Source organism: Phocoena phocoena, chromosome 17 (assembly GCF_963924675.1).
Source record: "Phocoena phocoena chromosome 17, mPhoPho1.1, whole genome shotgun sequence".
NCBI classification, from domain to species: domain Eukaryota; kingdom Metazoa; phylum Chordata; class Mammalia; order Artiodactyla; family Phocoenidae; genus Phocoena; species Phocoena phocoena.
Genome location: NC_089235.1, coordinates 77,311,421 through 77,326,587, shown reverse-complemented (window position 1 = coordinate 77,326,587; position 15,167 = coordinate 77,311,421). Strand labels below are relative to the sequence as shown.

The following is a 15,167-nucleotide window of genomic DNA, read 5'->3' as shown; positions in this document are numbered from 1 at the left end:
CGAGGGAAGGTGTGGTAGCCTGGGATGAGCAACTGTGGAGAGCTGTCAGTCAACATGCCTGGGATGTAGCTGCTAGCACTTGTAGGGTTGCTCCATGGCGTGAACCTGCTGGCAGATGTAGCTCATTACCAAGGTCCTCATCTTCCTCCGTTCCTCTGACCTCCTGCTGGGACTGTGCCTTGGATGAACTCAGCTGGACACCAGAGGGCCAAGAACCCCTTGAGGTGGCTTATGCAGACTTAGCCTCCCCAGCGGAGAGCAGGGTGGAGATGGGTGCATCTAGATGGGGAGTTGAAGACATCCGGTCAGGCCTCTGTCTTCCTGAAAGGCTCTGCAAGTTGGGCAGCTTCTTTCTTGCTGCAGTGGTCCTGTGCCCTGGACCACTGGGGCCCTAGGAGATTTATTCTAGGGCCTGAACTTTGGAACGCCCTGAACTTTGGGGGTGTCCCTGGCCCACACTCTCTTGTGCACGCGTCTTGCTAAGGGATGTCGTTGCTGTAACAGATCAGTGAGATATACTGTGGGGTGTCAAAATGATGGAGTTCTTTCTGTAGTACGATGGGCCGCGGGAGAACTGACACCACCCCGGGACAGGATACACGGGCATACTGCCATCCAGGCCCTGTGAAGGGACACCGCTTCTGATCATTTTTACTTTACAGGAGGGGGGCCTGAGCACCTGGGTTTGAGCCAGCAAATGCTGTGCTGGTTTCCTCCAGTAAATATATCCCATCCGGAACCGTTAGCTAATTTACCGCCTTATTAAGTTGCCAGCGATCTACTGTCTTCCAGCATCCATCTGGGTTTTATATCAGCCACACAGGTGAGCTATATGGCGATGTCGCGGGATTCCCACCCCTGCACTTTGTATAAATATAAACCCACTTGTTTACCAAGATGCACTTCATTCTTTCCTGAAGACCTGAGTCTCCATCTGGTGCTGTTTCCCTCCAGGCAGAAGAACTTCCTTAGTAATCATGCTATGCAGAGCAGCAGGAAACAAGTTTTTAGTCTGAAAGTGGATTTTGCCTTCATTCTTTTTTTCTTTTTTACATCTTTATTGGAGTATAATTGCTTTACAATGGTGTGTTAGTTTCTGCTTTATAACAAAGTGAATCAGTTATACATATACATATGTTCCCATCTCTCCTCCCTCTTGCGTCTCCCTCCCTCCCACCCTCCCTATCCCACCCCTCTAGGTGGTCACAGACCACCAAGCTGATCTCCCTGTGCTATGCGGCTGCTTCCCACTAGCTATTTTACGTTTGGTAGTGTATACGTGTCCATGCCACTCTCTCATTTTGTCACAGCTTACCCTTCCCCCTCCCCGTATCCTCAAGTCCATTCTCTAGTAGGTCTGTGTCTTTATTCCTGTCTTACCCCTAGGTTCTTCATGACATTTGTTTTTCCTTAAATTCCATATATATGTGTTAGCATACGGTATTTGTCTTTCTCTTTCTGACTTACTTCACTCTGTATGACAGACTCTAGGTCCATCCACCTCATTACAAATAGCTCAATTTTGTTTCTTATTATGGCTGAGTAATATTCCATTGTATATATGTGCCATATCTTTATCCGTTCATCCGATGATGGACACTTAGGTTGTTTCCATCTCCTGGCTATTGTAAATAGGGCTGCAATGAACATTTTGGTACATGATTCTTTTTGAATTATGGTTTTCTCAGGGTATATGCCCAGTAGTGGGATTGCTGGGTCATATGGTAGTTCTATTTGTAGTTTTTTAAGGAACCTCCATACTGTTCTCCACAGTGGCTGTATCAATTTACCTTCCCACCAACAGTGCAAGAGGTTCCCTTTTCTCCACACCCTCTCCAGCATTTATTGTTTCTAGATTTTTTGACGATGGCCATTCTGACTGGTGTGAGACGATATCTCATTGTAGTTTTGATTTGCATTTCTCTAGTGATTAGTGATGTTGAGCATTCTTTCATGTGTTTGTTGACAGTCTGTATATCTTCTTCGGAGAAGTGTCTATTTAGGTCTTCTGCCCATTTTTGGATTGGGTTGTTTGTTTTTTTGTTATTAAGCTGCATGAGCTGCTTATAAATTTTGGAGATTAATCCTTTGTCAGTTGCTTCATTTGCAAACATTTTCTCCCATTCTGAGGGTTGTCTTTTCGTCTTGTATATGGTTTCCTTTGCTGTGCAAAAGCTTTGAAGTTTCATTAGGTCCCATTTGTTTATTTTTGTTTTTATTTCCATTTCTCTAGGAGGTGGGTTAAAAAGGATCTTGCTGTGATTTATGTCATAGAGTGTCCTGCCTATGTTTTCCTCTAAGAGTTTGATAGTTTCTGGCCTTATATTTAGGTCTTTAATCCATTTTGAGCTTATTTTTGTGTATGGCGTTAGGGAGTGATCTAATCTCATACTTTTACATGTACCTGTCCAGTTTTCCCGGCACCACTTATTGAAGAGGCTGTCCTTTCTCCACTGTACATTCCTGCCTCCTTTATCAAAGATAAGGTGACCATATGTGCGTGAGTTTATCTCTGGGCTTTCTGTCCTGTTCCATTGATCTCTCTTTCTGTTTTTGTGCCAGTACCATACTGTCTTGATTACTGTAGCTTCGTAGTATAGTCTGAAGTCAGGAAGCCTGATTCCTCCAGCTCCATTTTTCGTTCTCAAGATTGCTTTGGCTATTCGGGGTCTTTTGAGTTTCCATACAAATTGTGAAATTTTTTGTTCCAGTTCTGTGAAAAGTGCCAGTGGTAGTTTGATAGGGATTGCATTGAATCTGTAGATTGCTTTGGGTAGTAGAGTCATTTTCACAATGTTGATTCTTCCAATCCAAGAACATGGTATATCTCTCCATCTATTTGTATCATCTTTAATTTCTTTCATCAGTGTCTTATAATTTTCTGCATACAGGTCTTTTGTCTCCTTAGGTAGGTTTATTCCTAGATATTTTATTCTTTTTTGTTGCAGTGGTAAATGGGAGTGTTTTCTTGATTTCACGTTCAGATTTTTCATCATCAGTGTATAGGAATGCCAGAGATTTCTGTGCATTAATTTTGTATCCTGCTACTTTACCAAATTCATTGATTAGCTCTAGTAGTTTTCTGGTAGCATCTTTAGGATTCTCTATGTATAGTATCATGTCATCTGCAAACAGTGACAGCTTTACTTCTTCTTTTCCGGTTTGGATTCGTTTTATTTCCTTTTGTTCTCTGATTGCTGTGACTAGAACTTCCAAAACTATGTTGAATGAGAGTGGTGAGAGTGGGCAACCTTGTCTTGTTCCTGATCTTAGTGGAAATGCTTTCAGTTTTTCACCATTGAAGACGATGTTGGCTGTGGGTTTGTCATATACGGCCTTTATGATGTTGAGGGAAGTTCCCTCTATGCCTACTTTCTGCAGGGTTTTTATCATAAATGGGTGTTGAATTTTGTCGAAAGTTGAGATGATCATATGGTTTTTCTCCTTCAATTTTTTTAATATGGCGTAGCACGTTGATTGATTTGCGTATATTGAAGAATCCTTGCATTCCTGGCATAAACCCTACTTGATCATGGTGTATGATCCGTTTAACGTGCTGTTGGATTCTGTCTGCTAGTATTTTGTTGAGGATTTTTGCATCTATGTTCATCAGTGATATTGGCCTGTAGTTTTCTCTGTGACATCCTTGTCTGGTTTTGGTATCAGGGTGATGGTGGCCTCATAGAATGAGTTTGGGAGTGTTCCTCCCTCTGCTATCTTTTGGAAGAGTTTGAGAAGGATAGGTGTTAGCTCTTCTCTAAATGTTTGATAGAATTCGCCTGTGAAGCCCTCTGGTCCTGGGCTTTTGTTGGATGGAAGATTTTTAATCACAGTTTCAATTTCAGTGCTTGTGACTGGTCTGTTCATATTTTCTATTTCTTCCTGGTTCAGTCTTGGCAGATTGTGCCTTTCTAAGAATTTGTGCATTTCTTCCAGGTTGTCCATTTTATTGGCATAGAGTTGCTTGTAGTAATCTCTCATGATCTTTTGTATTTCTGCAGTGTCAGTTGTTACTTCTCCTTTTTCATTTCTAATGTATTGATTTGAGTCTTCTCCCTTCTTTTCTTGATGAGTCTGGCTAATGGTTTATCAATTTTGTTTATCTTCTCAAAGAACCAGCTTTTAGTCTTACTGATCTTTGCTATCGTTTCCTTCATTTCTTTTTCATTTATTTCTGATATGATTTTTATGATTTCTTTCCTTCTGCTAACTTTGGGGTTCTTTTGTTCTTCTTTCGCTTTAGGTGCAAGGTTAGGTGGTTTATTCGAGATGTTTCTTGTTTCTTAAGGTAGGATTGTATTGCTATAGACTTCCCTCTTAGAACTGCTTTTGCTGCATCCCATATATTTTGGGTTATCGTGTCTCCATTGTCATTTGTTTCTAATTTCCTCTTTGATTTCTTCAGTGATCACTTCGTTATTAAGTAGTGTATTGTTTAGCCTCCATGTGTTTGTATTTTTTACACATCTTTTCCTGTAATTGATATCTAGTCTCATAGCGTTGTGGTTGGAAAAGATACTTGATACCATTTCAATTTTCTTAAATTTACCGAGGCTTGATTTGTGACCCAAGATATGATCTATCCTGGAGAATGTTCCATGAGCACTAGAGAAAAATGTGTATTCTGTTGTTTTTGGATGGAGTGTCCTATAAGTATCAATTAAGTCCATCTTGTTTAGTGTATCATTTAAAACTTGTGTTTCCTGATTTATTTTCATTTTGGATGATCTGTCCATTGGTGAAAGTGGGGTGTTAAAGTCCCCTACTATGAATGTGTTACTGTCCATTTCCCCTTTTATGGCTGTTAGTATTTGCCTTATATATTGAGGTGCTCCTATGTTGGGTGCATAAATATGTACAATTGTTATATCTTCTTCTTGGATCGATCCCTTGATCATTATGTAGTGTCCTTCTTTGTCTCTTGTAATAGTCTTTATTTTAAAGTCTATTTTGTCTGATATGAGAATTGCTACTCCAGCTTTCTTTTGGCTTCCATTTGCATGAAATATCTTTTTGTATCCATTCAGCCAATCTGTGTCTTTTGGGAGTATTTAGTCCATTTACATTTAAGGTAATTATCGATATGTATGTTCCTATTCCCATTTTCTTAATTGTTTTGGGTTCCTTATTGTAGGTCTTTTCCTTCTCTTGTGTTTGTTTCTTGCCTAGAGAAGTTCCTTTAGCAGTTGTTGTAAAGCTGGTTTGGTGGTGCTGAACTCTCTCAGCTTTTGCTTGTCTGTAAAGGTTTTAATTTCTCCATCAAATCTGAATGAGATCCTTGCTGGGTAGAGTAATCTTGGTTGCAGGTTTTTCTCCTTCATCACTTTAAGTCCCTTCTGGCTTTCAGAGTTTCTGCTGAGAGATCAGCTGTTAACCTTATGGGGATTCCCTTGTGTGTTATTTGTTGTTTTTCCCTTGCTGCTTTTAATATGTTTTCTTTGTATTTAGTTTTTGACAGTTTGATTAATATGTGTCTTGGCGTATTTCTCCTTGGATTTATCCTGTATGGGACTCTTTGTGCTTCCTGGACTTGATTATTTCCTTTCCCATATTAGGGAAGTTTTCAACTATAAGTCTTCAAATATTTTCTCAGTTCCTTTCTTTTTCTCTTCTTCTTCTGGAACCCCTATAATTCGAATGTTGGTGCGTTTAATGTTGCCCCAGAGGTCTCTGAGACTGTCCTCAGTTCTTTTCATGCTTTTTTCTTTATTCTGCTCTGCAGTAGTTATTTCCACTATTTTGTCTTCCAGGTCACTATCCGTTCTTCTGCCTCAGTTATTCTGCTATTGATCCCTTCTAGGGTATTTTTAATTTCATTTATTGTGTTGTTCATCGTTGCTTGTTTCATCTTTAGTTCTTCTAGGTCCTTGTTAAATGTTTCTTGCATTTTGTCTATTCTATTTCCAAGATTTTGGATCATCTTTCCTATCAATCATTCTGAATTCTTTTTCAGGTAGACTGCCTATTTCCTCTTCATTTGTTAGGTCTGGTGGGTTTTTATCTTGCTCCTTCATCTGCTGTGTGTTTTTCTGTCTTCTCATTTTGCTTATCTTTCTGTGTTTGGGGTCTCCTTTTTGCAGGCTGCAGGTTCGTAGTTCCCGTTGTTTTTGGTGTCTGCCCCCAGTGGGTAAGGTTGGTTCAGTGGGTTGTGTAGGCTTCCTGGTGGAGGGAACTGGTGTCTGTGTTCTGGTGGATGAGGCTGGATCTTGTCTTTCTGGTGGGCAGGGCCACGTCTGGTGGTGTATTTTCGGTGTCTGTAGACTTATGATTTTGGGCAGCCTCTGTGCTAATGGGTGGGGTTGTGTTCCTGTCTTGCTAGTTGTTTGGCATAGGGTGCCCAGCACTGTAGCTTGCTGGTCGTTGAGTGAAGCTGGGTGCTGGTGTTGAGATGGAGATCTCTGGGAGATTTTCGCCGTTTGGTATTACGTGGAGCTGGGAGGTCTCTTGTGGACCAGTGTCCTGAAGTTAGCTCTCCCACCTCGGAGGCACAGCACTGACTCCTGGCTGCAGCACCAAGAGCCTTTCATCCACACGGTCTCAAAGTCCACCTCCTTAATTTGGGATGATTCGTTGTCTATTCATGTATTCCACAGATGCAGGGTACATCAAGTTGATTATGGAGCTTTAATCCACTGCTCCTGAGGCTGCTGGGAGAGATTTCCCTTTCTCTGTTCGCACAGCTCCTGGGGCTCAGCTTTGGAGTTGGCCCCGCCTCTGCGTGTAGGTCACCGGAGGGTGTCTGTTCTTCACTCAGACAGGAGGGGGTTAAAGGAGCCGCTGATTCGGCGGCTCTGGCTCACTCAGGCCAGGGGGAGGGAGGGGCACGGAGTGCGGGGTGAGCCTGCGGCGGCAGAGGCCGGCGTGACGTTGCACCAGCCTGAGGCCCACCGTGCGTGCGTTCTCCCGGGGAAGTTGTCCCTGGATCCCGGGACCCGGGCAGTGGCGGGCAGCACAGGCTCCCCGGAAGGGAGGTGTGGAGAGTGACCTGTGCTCACACACAGGCTTCTTGGTGGCGGCAACAGCGGCCTTAGCGTCTCATGCCCGTCTCTGGGGTCCGTGCTTTTAGCTGTGGCTCGCCCCCGTCTCTGGAGCTCCTTTAAGCGGCGCTCTTAATCCCCTCTCCTCGCGCACCAGGAAACAAAGAGGGAAGAAAAAGTCTCTTGCCTCTTCAGCAGCTCCAGACTTTTCCCCGGACTCCCTCCCGGCTAGCCGTGGCGCACTCACCCCCTGCAGGCTGTGTTCACGCTGCCAGCCCCAGTCCTCTCCCTGCGCTCCGACCGAAGCCCGAGCCTCAGCTCCCAGCCCCGCCCGCCCCGGCGGGCGAGCAGACAAGCCTCTCGGGCTGGTGAGTGCCGGTCGGCCCCTTTCCTCTGTGCGGGAATCTCTCCGCTTTGCCCTCCGCACCCTGTTGCTGTGGTCTCCTCCGCGGCCCCGAAGCTTTCCCCCACTCCGCCACCCACAGTCTCCGCCCGCGAAGGGGCTTCCTAGTGTGTGGAAACCTTTCCTCCTTCACGGCTCCCTCCCACTGGTGCAGGTCCCGTCCCTATTCTTTTGTCTCTCTTTATTCTTTTTTCTTTTGCCCTACCCAGGTATATGGGGGGTTTCTTGCTTTTTAGGAGGTCTGAGGTCTTCTGCCAGCGTTCAGTAGGTGTTCTGTAGGAGTTGTTCCACGTGTAGATGTATTTCTGGTGTATCTGTGGGGAGGAAGGTGATCTCCGCGTCTTACTCTTCCGCCATCTTCCCGGAAGTCTCCTATTTGTAGTTTTTTAAGGAACCTCCATACTGTTCTCCATAGTGGCTGAACCAATTCACATTCCCACCAGCAGTGAAAGAGTGTTCCCTTTTCTCCACACCCTCTCCAGCATTTATTGTCTATAGATTTCTTGACGAGGGCCATTCTGGCTGGTGTGAGATGATATCTCATTGTAGTTTTGATTTTTGCCTTCATTCTTAAAGAATACTTTCCCTGGATAGACAGTTCTGGGTTACAGTCTTTTTAAAAAGCTCTTTAAGGATGTTACCCACTGTTTCCTGGCCCCTGTTGTTTATGATTGGAAGTAAGTGCTGTTCAAATCGTTGTTTTCCTGTATGTGATACACGGTTTCTCTCTGGTGGTTTCAAGATCTTCCCTCTCTGGCATTCAGCAGCTTGACTCCGACGTGTGGTTTTCGTCGTATTTATCTTGCTTGAGGCTTACCGAGTTTCTTGAAGCTGTAAATTTGTCTTCCACCAAATTTGGTTAATTTTGGTTATTATTTCTTCAATTTTTTGTCTCATTCTTTCTTCTAGGACACCTGGTGACACTGTCCTACACGTCTCTGAGGCTTTTAAACTTTATTCATTTCTGATCTTTATTCGTCCCTTCAGGTTGGATCATTTCCATTGATATGCCTGTTGTTCTCTCCTCCTTGCTGTTTCACTGTTCTGTCCTTTCTGGCCCAACTCCAACGTTGACCTGCCATTTCTCCTCTTTCGTAAGACTGTGGGGTTGCTGAGGGGTCAGAGCTCTGCACTGGCTCAGTGGGACTGAGGGCCAGAGAGGATACACACGTGTGATGTCATCTCTGCCGTGAAAGTGTGGCCCCCGGGGCAGGCAGGACGTGGCACAAGCTCATGCCAGGGGAAAGGCGGGCAGGCTCAACGGAAGCGATGAATCTCTGGGAGAGAGGCCCGGGCTAGGGCAGTCAGTTGTCTTCCTGGGGGACGCAGTGGGCGGGGTGCAGGTCCCTCCTGTGTCCTAGGCCCTGGGCTCTCTGACCTCAGCGGACCTGCACAACATCCCCACCTCAAAATTATCCTCCCCCCACGTAACAGATCGGGAGAGGTTGTCTGGGGCCTAAGGTAGCGCAGCCGGTTAAATGACCATGAGCGTGTGGCTTGGGGAGCACCAGGGAAGCCTTCTGTGACCGGGCAGGGTTTGAGACGTCGGAAGGCCGTGCGCCTCCTCCAAGTGCCCAGTCCAAATACCGCCCATGACCCTGGTATTTTTCTGGGCAGGATTGGTCCCGGAACTTGAACTAGTCTTAGACCCTGTCCTGGCTCTGACACGATCACTGCCCAGCCGGGTGACGCCGGCAGGTAACTCACCTTTCCAGCACCTTTCCAGCACCCCTGTCCGCATTTGAATGTGAGGAAATACAGGCTCGGTCTTGCATAGTTGATGCAGGGGACCAACGAAGTGATGGTCCGTGCAGCTGCGTGAAGAGTTTCAAAAGCACTTACACACGAGGTCGCTGAGGATTGTTCGTTCCCTCCATTCTGACGAGGCCACGTTCACACAGTGGCATCAGTTTATTCCGGCCTTACGTTAAAGCGGTATCTTACGTGCTCGGTGTTTCTCTAGGTGTGAGGATACAGCAGGGGACAAAACAGGTAAAAAATCTTTGCCCTCGTGGTGTTGATGCTCCACCCCGCAGTGACCTCTCTCAATTCAAGATGTCTGCTTTTAAAAAAGCCTCATTTGGGGGATTGGAACCCAGAGTTTTCAGCCACCAACTCTGAAGAAACCAAGCTACCCTGCTATTAAGTAACTGACTCGGTTTCCTTGCCCGTGGTGTCAGATGCATCACGCCTGTTTTATAGGGTCGTCACGAGGGTAGAAGGAGGTGATGTATGACAAGGAGTCCACACGGACTGGCTGTGGGCACGGGGAGCCTGGGGCAGAAGGCAAGTTGATTTGCTCCATGCCGAGCTTTCCGGCACCACCGTTGAGAACGTGGAAACCGGGGTTCTTTCTCCCCTTCCCCAGCACACGCAGAAAGGACTCTAGGGAATCCATCATCCCCTCCGTGCACCCCTCTTACCTTCCGTGGTGTCCCCACCTCCATCTCCCAGCGGGGGAGGTGCCGGGATCCACACCTCCTTGGCTGTCTGCCCACCTGTCTGCTCGACCTGGCCTTGGACCGCGCATGTATCTAAGAATAGAATCGTGGTGGTCAAAAACAAGAACCACCACCGAAAAACCCAGTTAGCCTTCTCTGAGTCCTCACTCTTAATGTTGATCCGTGCTGGGTTATTGAATTTTCTCCCTTGGGCTGGCTACTTTTGGAGTTTTCTGCAAAATGTTACGAGTGAATATGCTGCTTTTCTTTGAGAAAACTGTGTTACTGGAAGAACAGTGCAATGACCCCCAAGCTCCTCTTGTGACCAAATGCCCCAGACCTCCCCCCCGCCCCCCGCCAAACTTCAAAGGCTCTTTCTTCACTGATTCTTCCCTGTTCTTCGCCCCACCCCCACACCCACCCCGAACCGCAGGAGACCCCAGCTGACTCCGTCTCCCTGTCCTCTCACCTCCTCCCGCAGGTTACGGGCACGCTGCTCCGGGCACGGACGCGGGCAAGGCCTTCTGCATGTTCTACGCGGTGCTGGGCATCCCGCTGACGCTGGTCATGTTCCAGAGCCTGGGCGAGCGGATGAACACGTTCGTGCGCTACCTGCTGAAGCGCATCAAGAGGTGCTGTGGCATGCGCAACACGGAGGTGTCCATGGAGAACATGGTGACCGTGGGCTTCTTCTCCTGCATGGGGACGCTGTGCATCGGGGCGGCCGCCTTCTCCCAGTGCGAGGAGTGGAGCTTCTTCCACGCCTACTACTACTGCTTCATCACGTTGACTACCATTGGCTTTGGGGACTACGTGGCCCTGCAGACCAAGGGCGCCCTGCAGAGGAAGCCGCTCTACGTGGCCTTTAGCTTTATGTATATCCTGGTGGGGCTGACGGTCATAGGGGCCTTCCTCAACCTGGTGGTCCTCAGGTTCCTGACCATGAACAGCGAGGACGAGCGGCGGGACGCCGAGGAGCGGGCGTCCCTCGCCGGCAACCGCAACAGCATGGCCATCCACATCCCCGAGGAGGCGCGGCAGGGCCGGCCCCGGTACAAGGCGGACGCGGCGGACCTGCAGTCCGTGTGCTCCTGCACCTGCTACCGCCCGCAGGAATACGGTGGCCGCTCGGCGGCACAGCAGAACTCCTTCAGCGCCAAGCTCGCCCCCCAGTACTTCCACCCCATCTCTTACAAGATCGAGGAGATCTCACCAAGCACATTAAAAAACAGCCTCTTCCCGTCCCCTATCAGCTCCGTTTCTCCCGGGTTACACAGCTTTACCGACAACCACAGGCTGACGAGACGGCGGAAGTCCATCTAGGGTCTGGGGAGGGAAACACCAACAGAAGTCATTTGTCACAGCTGACGTTAAGTCTCATTGGCCCACCTTGTCTTATTTATTGATTATGGTTATATCCTTTATTGTTATGGTTACTGTCATCATTTTTTCTTTCTCTCCTTCCCTCTTTCTTGGTTTCGTTTCTTCCCCACCTTCCCAGCGAGACAGAGCAGGCCAAAGGGAAAAAAGGAAAGGCCCGTCTTCCTGTGAAACTCGCATCTGAGCATGAAGCATGGATTTCTTCCTTCTTCCCAGCAAAGTATGCCTTACATTTCTCCCCAGCCCGCCCCACCTCTGGGGTGGCTTTCCCAGGACAGGTGTGAGACCCAGACAAGGAGACAGAGCCCAGAGGATACCTGACCCAAAGTTGCACACGCGGCTGAGAGCCTCGAGTGCCCACCCACAGTGGTGTCTCTGACCCAACTCCTTTCTCTTTTCCTCCCCAAGCAGTGGGTGGCCGAATGCGTGTGGTCTGAGTGTGTGTGAATGAGTGCACACACCAGTGTGCTTCTGATGCGACAAAATGGAAAGTATCAGGTATTCATCCTTCTTTTCCGTCACACAATTCTGTTAATAGCCTGCTTTCGGCCGCTTCCAAACAAAACGGGAAAACAAACAAAACCCACGAGGTTTCTGATTTATCATCTTGCCAAATCATGCATGTTCCACAAGCAATCTTTATCCCAGATACGTCATGACCACATTTTTGAAGCGCTAGATTCTAAATTATATTAACTTCTTTTTAGGGGGTGGGTGGGCAAGCCGACACGGATCATTTTAGCTTGCCAGTTCAAAAATTTTTTAAACAAGCATGCACTTTGTTAAACTGGTATGCGTTATCAACACAAGAAAACAAAACTAGCAATGGAATAATCAAAAGCCAATAATATTAATTTATTAGAGACGTTTTTAATTTTACCACCTCTAGTTCCAACAATTTTCCATGTAACTGGACGTGTTGGGGGAAACTGGAAAATTGTTGCAGCCACAGAGTGTTTTATTCTCTTATCTGTGTGATGACGATTTGTGTAGCATCTACCTACATGAATAAGAATCACAGTTCAGGATGCTTGGATGAGAATGGGTATTGCTAAGTGGATGTGGTTTCTTTTCCTAATGAAAAACGACAGGGCATTCCTCATTTTAAAGAATATATATAATGTATTTTAAGAAAGATTGTCTCTAACTGCATTTGATTTGTAAATAAGGGAATGTTGATGTTGGTCTCAGGAAGAGTTTGGAGGCAAGGAGCTGCGTCTTGGCCTGCTGGGAACTTGTCAGTCTCAGGGGGTGATTTTTTTTCTGAATAATGGAGAAATTCCTCCCCACTCTCGATAGGGGATGACCCCAAAGGGAAGGCCTGCTAACATCCTGGTGGCGGGCGGGGGGGGCTATAGAACATAGCACATTGGAGGCCCTTTCCACAGCAGGAATAAAGCAAAGTCTCACCTCCAGATTCACGGGGGGACCTTCATTTCCCTCATCACTGTCTCGGCCATTTCTAAAAATCAGCCATCCTCACTTCCCTTTTTCAAATTCTTCCAGCTCTTGGACAGCAATGTGCTTTGGCTGGGCTGCTCAGGAGCAGGTAATCTTTGATCTATAAAAGAGAGAGAGGCACTGAGAGGGTGAGTGATTTGCTCAACGTCAGAGAGCTGGTCTTTGCTAGAACTGAGACATTAGTCTCAGTCTGGACCCCGAAAGTGTCCAAGGAGGTGACCCCACCACATTATGGCACCCTCATTCAGCCCTCAGATGAGGGAACCTGCATCTCTTTCTCCACAGGTAAGTGTACCAGGCTTTTAGAGTCAGTTAGAGGTACACGGGTCCAACCCTTCACTCAGAACTGGTCCCCTCACCAGTGTACAGTGATCATAAAGTGACCTACTTCTGCTTGAATGCTTCCAGTGACAGGGAGCTCCTCCTTTCGCAGGGAAGTTTAGAAAACATCCCATAATCTCTCTTTCCACAGAGCTGGCTCTTCTTTGTAGGATTAAGGAGGGTAAGATGAAGTCTTTCCTGTTTGCGGGATGACCACCAACTTAAGTGTCTGAAGCAACTTGGAATTTCTCTTGGTTCCATATCCTAGCCCCCCACCCCACCCCCTGCCCTTTGCTACCAGCTCAGCCCCTGAAGGACACGTACCAAGTCTTCTGTTCCAAAGGTAAACATCCTTGTTTATGCTCAGAGCGTTCGGGGGTGGAGGGGGACCTCGGTTCGCTTCCCTTGTGATGTCCTTCTTTTTCTCAGATGGTCGAGCTCTTCCCTACCACGCTGTCTGGCCCAGGAGTCCTCTAGGTGCATCCAGTGAGGTGCTCTGATGGGGGCGCTGAGTCAGGAGTTCTCCAGGGTTCTCGTCTCTTGATAAAGCAGGCCTGGGGCATCTCCACCTAGAGCTTGCCCCCCCCCCCCCACCATCAGCATTGGAATCCTCAAAAGCCAAGGGAAAGCTTAGTCTGAGTCACCTCGCTGAGGTCCCTCATCTTCAGGAAAGGAAATCAAGGTCCAGAAAGGCTGGACACGAATCTGAGGCCCGACAGCCAGAACTTAGGTCTTCCCACTTGTTTATCCTGCTGCTTCGTCATTGCTGTCACACCCTCCAAACAGTCCTTGTTGCTGGACTTTTCAGCATCTCGGACCCAGGTCTCTCTTCCCCCCCTCACAGCTGATGATTTCTTTCTTTCAGCCCAGGTTTCCCACACCTTTCTTCCAGTTGACCACACCCACTCAGGGAGGGGGAAGAAATCTCACCAGGTTGTTTGAATTTGGGCCCCAACTTCCGTTAGAATGAGCTGAAGAAGAGCCACGTTCCACCAGCATCCCAGGAGGTTGGCCTGCCACGTGGTCCCTGGTGGGGGTCTAGAAATCAACATGCCACATAGATACTCAAAGAGATTTTGGACTCTCACTTGAATGCTTTCCAACTAGGAGATCTCAATCCATCCCCTCCATCAAAGACAAAAGGAAGGTAAGCAGTGGTACCGATTAGCCCAGCAGCTCTGAGTGCCATGCTTTCTAGAGACCATCCCATCTTGATCTTTATGACATCCATCCTGGGTGGAAGGTGCTGTCATGCCATTGGTCTACTAGATTCTTTACATAGGAGTGAACCAACCTGTTTGGCCTTTGAGATACCCAGTTAGCCCCAGAGCTGGGATCGGAGCACTTCTTTCCATCCACACCACTCTGTTCTGAAACTCAGGCGGCAGCCTCTTAAACACAGCAGGCCGCCTGGTGCCCTAAATTTAAATACTGTCTCTGAAGCATCTGTTGTGCTCTACTATGCACCACCAATTGGGAGGAGGGTACCTGCACTTTGGAATGATCACAGCAGATCACTTGCAGCCCAGGAATCCCCACTGGGTCCCTAATCCTTCCAGCAGAGGAAGCAGATGGATGCAGACTGCTGCCCAGGAGGCCTGGCTTTGCAGGTGCTCGTCAAAACCCATCTGTAGGAAAGGGTGAGTTGACCGCTTAATCTCGGTGCACCGTCGTCTGGTCTCTGCACACGGTGCCTCGGTTGGGAGAATATCTGGATGGTGACTTGGAAACCTGCAGATAAGCCCAGGCAGGTCATCTTTCTCTGCCTCCAGATCTTCTGAAAGCCTCGATTCCTAGTGATTCCTGGTCACTAGCGGTTTGAAGCTGGAGGGAAGAATGGTTTGGAGGCATTCGTTGTGCACACTGAGTTTGGAGGGGTAGGTGAGAGAGGTAAAAATGATTAAAGAAGGAAAACCACCCATCGCTGAGGTTTTCGGCCCTATTTCTTTATGTAAACTTCTTAAATAATAGGCCCTAATTAGGGTACCCGTTAAGGGCATCCACAGAGGCGTGGGGTCTGAGGCCTGTGCCGGACTATGTCCGTCCTCTTGGTGGGACGGGCGGTATCATCTGTCCAACACTCCAATGAATTGTATCTTCACCCTGGAAGGGGTGGGATGTGGGGTCTGTCACATGCAGGCCTGCTGCCTGGGAGTGGCTGACGTGTGTTTCTTACAGAGTCAT

At 47.6% G+C, this 15,167-nt stretch overlaps 1 protein-coding gene across 1 annotated transcript in view; it reads left to right on the top strand.

Moving 5' to 3' along the window:
• KCNK9 (potassium two pore domain channel subfamily K member 9) overlaps nt 1-11,144 on the top strand; it is a 91,127-nt gene extending 79,983 nt beyond the window's left edge. Inside the window, exon 2 of the mRNA XM_065895622.1 lies at nt 10,303-11,144. Within this exon, the coding sequence (XP_065751694.1) occupies nt 10,303-11,144 (842 nt within the window). The remainder of the gene's footprint in view (nt 1-10,302) is intronic.
• The last annotated feature ends 4,023 nt before the right edge of the window (nt 11,145-15,167 follow it).